Below are 10,294 nucleotides of genomic sequence, written 5' to 3' on the forward strand. Positions count from 1 at the left end.
GATGGTTGTGGTTTGCTATATGCTATGATGTCATGTGACAGGTTGCCCCGCCCTCACGCCAGTAAACACGTCATCAGAGAAGAGATGTCTCTGCCAAGTTATTTTGATTAAAGATTAAGAGGGCACATGATTTATTTTAAACGATGTGAATGGATAAATCATTTATAAGAAAATGCAATATTCCATAAAAATAAGAATAGTAAATTTTGATTTATGGCCACTTCAGAGGCAAAGGCGATTCTGTTTGCAAATGCGTTTTAGGTTACTGAAAAGTTGTTTAAAATGCAATTGAAATGTTCCTTTTTTAATACAATTAAATTTGTGCTTGTAACGCCCCCCAACAGTTTGTTTTGATATCCTTTAAGGTTTATTTAGGGGGACAAGAGCCCCCCCCCCCCCCCCCCCCCCCCCAACCCTCCTTTTAATTCGCACCCGTTTTAGCAAGTATACGGCATGCAGCAATAGGACTAGGAGTGTTTAAAGTATTGCCTCCAGCTGCAGCAGCCAATGAGTCTTTAGTGGGGCGGAGGTGAGTGAGTGAGTGAGAGGGAGCGCGGCTGCAGCTCTCAATGGAAGTTGCTGTAAGTGTTGCGCTGCTGGACCTGTACACTACATTTCACTCGCGTCAGTTCGCTGTGAGCCGGAGCTCTGCTCACACGTACACAACGACCAGCCTTGTTGCTTTAGCTCGCAGGGCATTTCCAAAGTGCCGGAGCACCTGGGATACCTTGCGATATACAAATGTATTTATTGATTTGTTCCTATGATCATATGCGCTTCGACGTTTCATCAGGCACTGCCGGTGAATTTAAGAGAGGTCATATTAGTACGCATACTGTTTTTGGGTGTCTTTGACTTGGTTTACGTGGCTGCATGCAACCGTATGGATTCTTGTCGATAGCTATTGTACATCAGTCGACTGGTAGTTGATAGTTTGGTTGGTTATGGTTTTCTTTGCAATCCCTCCAACATGTTGAAATAACAGCAAACAGGAGGAGCAGCTCTGCATGCAACTGGATCTGCAAAGTAAGAGGGGATCTTGCGAATATTCACGCATGAGACTTGAGGGGATAAATTGAGTGAGTGTGCTTTGAAAGTGAGCTGTTTACGAGACTTTATATTGCAAGAAATAAAAAAAAAGACTGGCGGGATCCTGTAAAGTGAATCAGTGTGGTGTCATCAGTGTAATGCATACATTTAATTACAGCAGGACTCTGTATATTTATAAACCCGTAGGCTAATGACGTGTGTGCAATTCGCGGGCTTCACGCGCAGTAGCTGCATTCAACTGTTAATGAAAAGCACGTCATTTGCCGGGAACTTTCGACTGGACAGAATGTACGTTTTCTAACTGTCACTTCTCGTGAATAAGAGTTAAACTTACGGAAAACGGAATGGACGCCAGTGGATGTGATCCCACAGAGAGAAAATTCACAGGTCTGTCTAAAGCACACAGACCTGGGAGACACAACACGGCAGTGGAGGAGGACAGTGTTTACTCAGGAGGCAACGGCTCCCGTGAAGCCACAGCGCGCGCTTACTCGACATCATTTCTCACATGCGTGGACAATAATGCCATCATGTGTGATCACAGGAGCTCTTCATCCAAGATTTTTACACGTTTCTCCGGGAGGAATGTGAGCGGGAATGGAAAGAGAAAGTTTGCATTGTGCACTTGGAGTTGGTGGGCGTTTTTCTGCATGCACGTCCACGTGTTGAGAGCGGTCACACAAGGTAAGTAAAACATAAAACAGTTCAGTATTCTGATATATGAGGGATTCTTCAATTATGGAGGCACTTTTGACTACTTGAAATGATTGTCAAAACGTGTATTAATAAATTCCTGACCATGGCCTTGATCATTGTTTCAAGTGGATTTCGGTGTAATGTGTGATGGTGTGGAGTTTTGATATTATGTCTGACGGAGCCGTATTTAAAATTCGTTAAAACTTTGAATTAAACAGTAACCGTTTGATAATGACCATTTATTTATTTTATTTATTTATTGCAGAAACACGCCCCTTGTCATTTTGCACTAACGTCATCGTATTCTAAAATAAAGTTTTATGGAAAAACTTAATGACAGCAGTTTTGAAAAAAGTAGGCTACACATAAATATCAAATGAACTGAAAATGTGTTTGTTTTTAAATTTCTTATGACAAATTGCAAAGTAGAACTGATCTGATGTTAACCATTTTTTCATCCTTTAGCCTACATGTTGAAGAGGGGAAGTATGGAGAAATACTGGCTAATCTAACATATCTCTGAAATTAGCATCGGCACAGTACATATCTGTTTTAATTTGTTCTTTAAAATCAGAGATGATTTTAAATGTTTTTACTCAAAATCAGTTAATCAGACAAAAAAAGTAGGCTACTCCTATTTGAAGGATCACCTAAATTCTATAGATCGACCTAATGCTGGCATATTGGAAAATATGAACGTGCATGATCAATGTGTTTGACACTGCTGTCATAAGACTGCCAAACTTGATTTCAATGATAATAGAATGTCACATATCTGTCTGTCTGTGCAACAGACAGTTGATCTGAGAACAATAGAGGAGTCATTAGGTCAGACTGCATGCGTGGTCACAGATGGCATATTATGCATCATTTGGCTGTCATTCCTCTGTAATGTTTCATATACAGGGTATATGATATGCATAGTAGGGCACTTGGGGATAAGAGTAACAGTTGGCATGCTGAGAAAAGACAATGATTGGTTAGTGCTAGCCCCCGGTTTCACAGACAAAGCTTAAGCCTAGTCCCAGACTAAAATGCACGTTTGTGCTGTTTTAACTGAAAGCAACTTGCACTGACATATCTTAAAATATGTCAGTGCCATTGTTTTATCTCAAGATACACACCAGTAATGTTTTTTTTCACCAGTAATCCTGGTTTAGTGTAAGTTCAAAGTCGGTCCTGGAGGGCCACTGGCCTGCAGAGTTTTGCTCCAACTTGCCTCATCACACCTGACGAAGAATCTAGCATGCCTAGTAAAACCTTGATTATGAGGTTTTTCATGTGTGTTTAATTGGGGTTGGAGCTAAACTCTGCAGGACTAAAGCCCTTCAGGAGCAGGATTGGACACCCCTGGTCTAAGCCCTGTGTGTGAAACCAGGCCTTGATTTGTTTGCTTTATGTATTGCGCTCTTACAAAGTACTTTTTAATGTGATTATGCAGGTGAGCATAAAACAGAACGGGTCTTGTCAGAATTAGTGCCATTTATTTTTGTGAATTAGTTATTTTAGACATCGGGGGTATAATAGAAATGATCAGCCATGTGTGACTATTAATGACAGGCTCTTTTATTCCTCTGTCAAATTATTTTTATTGAAAAATAACCAAAACAGCATGCCTCATTAAAAAGAACATTTATAATTCCTTAATACTCCACAGATTAGAGTCATTTTCTTCCCGTAATCAAAAGGATAAATGATCTAAAAAAATAAATAAAAAAAAGACGCCAAAATTCTCATGAATTAAAACCTCATCCTGCTTTAAGCTCTTTCCACCCACAATGCATGTATTTTTGTCACTTGTGCTATTTACATTTCTGAAGGCACCATAAAAACAACAACAACAACAGATGTTTAGTCAGGGATTTAAAGGTGTTTTAATCGGCTACTTACTAGATTAAGCTATAAATGACAGAAATAAGTCAGTCTGAAGCCTAAAACTAAATGGTGATTTTGTTTTTGAATTCTATGACTAGACAACAAGAAACAGGAATAATATCCATGTCATTTACTTTGACATGACTGTATCTGAAATATTCAAGTGTGAGGTTTTGTCTGTGGAGTTTGTGTCCTTGAAGATAAACACTCACTGAAGATAAAGCCCTAGAGAGAGTGTGTCGGCTTAAGGTATATATTCCTTTCATATTGAGTAGGCCTATCTTAAGGGTAAATGTATCATATCTTAATGCACCATTGAAAGACCAATCTGTTATTTATGTATAATGAATGCTGTCAGAGGTAGCCTATGCTCCAAAGTCTACTTTATATAGCCTACACTGCTGTGGTTACACATTAACTTTGAACATACGGAAACAGTCCTTAAATACTCTCTTAAGAGGATGCATTGACCCCATATCAGTCGAGAAATTGTAAAGCAGACAACCTTTTTTGTGTGTTACCGTTACTCACGGTTGCAGTCTTTTATTGCATGCTTCAAACTTATATACTTTATTTAATTTCTAAAGGTTCAGCAAAGTTGTTGAGGTGCATGCAGTGTCAGCCAGTTCCCAAGTCCTGTGTCAAGGTCTTTTGATGTTTGGAGAGCTCCCAGCACTGTTCTGGGAATGAGCTAGATATTATTGATCTGAATTGAGGAGCCAACAGCATTATCGGAGCTAGCATATTGGAATGAGGTTGACATGTTAACCTTTCCGTTTCATTTAACATGGCAATACAAATCTGAGTGTTAAGATTAGGTTTTTAGATCCGAAAGCTGCTTTAATTTGTTATTTTTTAGATAAGCCAAAAGTAAGAGCAGTAAGTACTGGTCACAGTTAATGTTCGAATGAAAAAGCTGCCGATTATACTCTAAAAATGCTCTTGGCTCTCATTTTGATGCAGAAAAACCTGGGCAAATCTATCTTTTTGCAGGTGTTTATATTTGTCTCAAATCATAAACTTCTGCTGGCAGTTGAATTCTCTGGCTGCTTGGGTCTGACAGAGGACCACAATGCCCTGAAAACCGAACACCCGGGCAGAAAGGGAGTTTGTCAAGCAGTAGCAGGTGCACAATCCCCTGCCGTGCTTCTAGAAAGGTCTCTGGGCTAATGATGTTTGTGCCAGAGCATTGTGAAGGTAAATGTAGTTTCATCCACAAGAAAGTTCCCTGCACTTCATCTGCTAGATGTGCAAGCAGACACATCCACAGACTCATTTATGGCTGTAATCTTTTAAATTTCATTGCCTCGCCATCTGTGCAATCAGCAACTGCTACATTTTTCTTTTTTTTGCAGTGTCCTTCTGTATCTGAAGAACATGACACTTTAGATGAAAGAGTCAAGTTTCATATTCTGTACATGGTTTTTAATAATTTGTAAACTTAAACATTTGGTTTTATGTGGTGTATTGAACATTATTGTGAATTCAGGTATAAATATGTCTATAAATATGATAAAAAGTGATAAAAGTTGTGCTTGTGTTGATTTTGGGTGGGTTTTGCACATGTTTTGTTCTGTTTCATGTGTTTGAGTTTCTTTGGTTCCTCATTGATTGATGAAGTTGTACACCTGTTGCTTGTTTCGTTGATTGGTTTGGTCTTGTTTATAGCTATGGAGCTTGTTTTCTGTCACTCTTTGTTCGGTATTTGTCGTGTTAAGTTGGTTGTTCCGTTCTGTTTGTTATTCCGTTCTGTTTTTGACGTAGATTATTCTTTGCGTTTTGTTAATAAATAACTGCTGTGAACAGATCCAGCTCACATTTTCTTCCTGCATTTCAACCGGCTGTGACAGAAGAGTTACAAATCAGTAATATTTTGCTCCATAAACCATTGTTTTCCAACAAACGTGTTTGTATAAATTAAGAATTGTTGCTTTTATTTCATTTGCATTACATTCAAGATATTTATACATTAATATACATTTATGTTATTTTACACATATCTTGAATATACTGTATGTGTATATATTAGGGGTGTAACAGTTCACAAAATTCCCGTTTCAGTTCGATACGATACAGTGGTGTCACGGTTCGGTACGTTTTCGATACAGCAAAAAGAAAGAAATTCCAGAGAAATTTCCTTGATTTTTAAAAAGGCGCATAAGGTGATTTTTAGGTGCACAAGCAGAAAATGTAGGGGCACACCTAAAATCAACCTGCAGCGCAGTTATTCACATTTTCCCCCATTTCCCCCCATTTTGACTTTATTACTGACTTGGTAATAAATAGACTTAAATTACAGAAATTACAATGTGCAGTTTTATTTTGTTAACAAGGCTCCAGATTAACATTTTGAGGGCAGCATTTTTCTTCATAATTTTGAAATAATAATTCAAAAGCAAAATGGGAAATGGTAGCCACCTACTGGTTACATTGGTAATTAAATGTCTTTTTTATTTTTAAATAAGTGTGAGTTTTCCTACATCTTGAAACTTTTAGTTTTATAAATGGGTGTAATCTTTGAAGGATGAACAAATAATGTTTTCACATTATCATCACATTAAAAATAACATTTAAATATGATAATATTTGAGTTTTGAAGTGCTGGAAAAAGATGTGACGTAGGCCTACTTCCATGGTTACAGTTAGTGTTACTACATTAAATCCATGGTGAACGTTGCTGATCTGTGGACTTAAAGCCTAAAAGTTCATTCATGGCACAATGTTTCTCCTGGTTTCCACGTCAGGGATGTTTGATCTAATAGAGATCTACAGTTAATAACAGAGAAATATGAATGCTTCTCACTTCTCACTAGCAAATTCAAATGCTTTCTTTACTGGATCTCTCAGCGCTGTGTAGTAACAGTGTCGCTTGATCAAGATCGGCTCGCGCTGCACTGACATTGATGGTCCAAACTGATAAAGCACAAATGAGTAGCGCAGTTTCGTTCCACTTTCATTACGTTTGCTATTTGATGTTGGACGACTGCTAACAAAATTTTGGTCGCACCGGCAGGAAAAATAGTCAAACGAATTGTTTGGTTGCGAACCGAAAGCCTCGTACCGAACGGTTCAATACAAATACGTGTATCGTTACACCCCTAGTTTAATATGCATATATAAAAAACACAGTTTTGTATTTTTAAACCATTTGGTTTACAAGGACAAAAGGAAGTGTCCTCATAAACCTCCTTTATGTTGTAATAACCATGTCATTATACACATTTAATTTGTGTCCTAATAAACCACATTTGCCAGATCTCTCTCTCTCTCTCTCACTCACTCACTCACTCACTCACTCACTCACACACACACACACACACACACACACACACACACTCACACACACACACACACACACACACACACACACACACACACACTCACACACACACACACACACACACACACACACACACACACACACACACACACACACACTCACACTCACACTCACACTCACACTCACACACTCTCTCTCTCACACACACTCTCTCTCACACACTCTCTCTCACACACACTCTCTCTCACACACTCACTCTCACACACTCACTCTCACTCTCACACACTCACTCTCACACACACTCACTCTCACACACACTCACTCTCACACACTCACTCTCACACACTCACTCTCACACACACACACACACACACACACACACACACACTCAGTTGAAGTACCCTTTGATTTTATGGATAGGAGCTCAGCTTGATCGGCTATCAGCTTGGCACATCTTGTAAAGACAAATAAAAAAAACAAACAAATATATATATATTTCTTTCTTTTTTTCCTTTTTTTTTTTCTGTGGAGGGGCAAGTGAAAATACCTACTGGGGGTCGAGCCCTCCTGCCACCATTTTGATTATTGATTTGTACACAAATCATTGTGAATGCATGTAATGCAAGAGCAGACATTCATTTCACAGCTGCAGCGCTGCCAGCTCGTCCAGGTGAAGGATACCACATAGTATTTCATGTCAAAGTTAAGGAATTGCCTTCTATTTTCTAAATTAAAATGATGAGTACAACTCCTGGCATGACAAATTGTGTCAGTGCAGCTTAACATAAATTCTTTCTTTTTTTCCACTTCCTTTTCATGTACTGCTTTAAAGCAAGGTTATTAATTATGTCCGTTGTTTTCATAAAGGTTAATGAAATTTATGAATTGTTTTTCGACGCATAAGATTGGGTTAATTAGGCGTTATTTTATTTCCCTGATTGTATTGCTCAAACTTTGATTGCATTTCCTGCTAATTGCGACATGAATTAATTTCTAGGACCGGATTTGACACTTCAAGTTATATCTCAAAAAGATACTACAAACTCTTCATGGAAATTAGATTCAGCAAACAATGAATGAATACATTTAATGTACAAATCACAATATAGGCTAAATGTACAGATTTGGCAGTTTAATGTAAGCTTTTACTTTAAGAAAAGCTTGTTTTCTTATAAACAAAAAGTCATACTGAAGGCATCACTTAGCATTTATTGGTACTTGACTAAACCACATCTCATCACAATTAACAAGATGCGTGAGTCATTATGTTATCAGTAAGGCCTGTCAGAGTATGTCAAAGGAATCATGAGCAATCTGTAATCAGTAGAGTTTTAAATATACAAAATGCATCAATACCTTATTAAATTTTCATTGTTTTTTAAGTGTTGTTTTCTTTCTTTTTTGATTCAGTGGACCTTGGCCATTATGCAATATATCATGCGGTGTTTTGCTTTAAAAATGCATCTTCAGGTCTGTCCCTATCCTCTCTCAAGCCCAAACCCAGCTACATTTATATACACTCTTAAAAATAAAGGTTTTAAAAGGGGATATTTGCAGTGATGCCATAGCAAAATTTATTTTACCATACCAACGTTTATGTTACATCAGTCATTCACGCTAGAGCTCGGCTAATGTATGCATTGTTATTGATACAGTTTCCACATGTTCATCGTTCGTTACTGTGTTTAGTTTACGGTGTAGGAAGCCTCAGGACAGCTGACGTTGTTATAGCAATGGGCGTTTTTGTTTTCGACACGCCGAGGTTCGGTACTCTTTCAGAAGATGCCTAATAGCACCATGTAACAGTGAAAACACAGACATCTGCAGGCATTGCAAAAAGGTGGGCTTTGAGGTGTTTTTCATTCAGTGAGTAAATAATTACGTGGTAGACCAATAAATATTTACGTGGTAGACCAGTACGTGGTAGACCAATCACAACAGACTGAGCTGTCTGGCCAATCAGAGCAGAGTAGCTCGCGGAAAGGAGGGATTTAGAGAGATTGATTCATCTGACGAGTCGTTTGAGAATCATTGAATGTGATGTATGAGGAAAATTAAACAGTTTTTTGACCTTTGATGCATTTAAACCTGTTGAAGGAGACTCCAAAACAACATTAGGAAACTTTAAAATAGCATAATATGGGCACTTTAACTCTATCCCTGCCAGCTTTTTTGAAAAAAGTTGCCAGCCTGTGCGGGAATTCTTTGTCATTTTCACAAAATGTATTTGGCCCCCAGAATAATTTGTTGTATGAATATCTGAACATGCAAAAGAAATATTTCTTTATATTTTTTCAAAGACTACTTCCAGATCGCATTCAGAATGATGATCAAAACATAGATGGACTGTAGTATATCGAGTCAATCAACATCCCCAAAACTTCACAGTCCTGTAGCTTGGGTCGACATTCATTCAGTAACATTAGGCAGTTTTGATTTACATGCTATTGATGATGCGCATCTGCTTGCATATTCTGTAGTGCAAAACGCAGCTGCTAGACTCCTCACTGTCCGCAAGTATGAGTCGGTCACCCCTATTTTATCCACACTGCACTGGCTACCGGTCAAATTTAGAATTGATTCAAAATGTGTATTATTTGTTTATAAAGCTCTTGGCCCCTCAGTACCTGACCGATCTGCTCTGTCTGTACACTCCTTCTAGAACTCTGAGATCCAGTGATCACTGTCTACTCATTATGCCTAGATCCAGACTTATAAAACGAGGCGATCGTGCTTTTGCTACTGCAGGCCCAAAACTTTGGAACAGTCTGCCTCTTTACATCAGATTAGCTCCCTCTGTTTCCACCTTCAAATCTTCTTTAAAGACCTATTTATTTGGCTTAAGACCTCTTTGGCTTTTAATACTTCTTGATTTAGCTACGATTATTGTTTATCTATTGTTGTGTGTTCCTTTATTGGTTGTTTTATTTTAATTTTATTCTGTTCTGTACAGCGAAAACACAGAAATCTGCAGGCATTGCAAAAAGGTGGGCTTTGAGGTGTTTTTCATTCAGTGAGTAAATATTTGAAAACTTTGTAAGAATTGAAAACTTAAACTTAAAGAAATTCTTAAGATAAAGAAGTTTGTAAGAATGTTCCTAAATTCTTTCTTTAGAAGACTTTTGTGAACCCAGCCCCAGTTCTTAAAATAACCATTTTTTATTTAGTGTGAAGAAACCAAAGTCAAGTCAAGTCAAGTTTATTTGTATAGCGCTTTTCACAATACAGATTGTATCAAAGCAGCTTCACAGTATTCAATTTAAATAATACAACAAAGTTTGTTTCAAGAGGAATTTATTGATTGATAAAATTAAATTAAATATCCCCAAAATATCCCCAACTGTGCAAGCCAAAGGCAACAGTGGCAAGGAACCGAAAAACTCCATAAAGTGG

The 10,294-nt window shown here is 37.9% G+C and overlaps 1 protein-coding gene across 4 annotated transcripts in view; it reads left to right on the forward strand.

Annotated features, from left to right (window-relative positions):
• Window positions 1-510: 510 nt before the first annotated feature.
• Window positions 511-10,294, forward strand: part of sdk1a (sidekick cell adhesion molecule 1a) — a 370,173-nt gene continuing 360,389 nt past the window's right edge. For all 4 annotated transcript variants that reach the window (XM_082188880.1, XM_082188881.1, XM_082188882.1 and 1 more), the window contains exon 1: window positions 511-1,734. In XM_082188880.1, coding sequence (XP_082045006.1) covers window positions 1,395-1,734 — 340 coding nt within the window. In that variant the 5' untranslated portion in view covers window positions 511-1,394. The remainder of the gene's footprint in view (window positions 1,735-10,294) is intronic.

This window comes from Leuciscus leuciscus, assembly GCF_965113295.1.
Source record: "Leuciscus leuciscus genome assembly, chromosome: 1".
In the NCBI taxonomy this organism is placed as follows: Eukaryota; Metazoa; Chordata; class Actinopteri; order Cypriniformes; family Leuciscidae; genus Leuciscus; species Leuciscus leuciscus.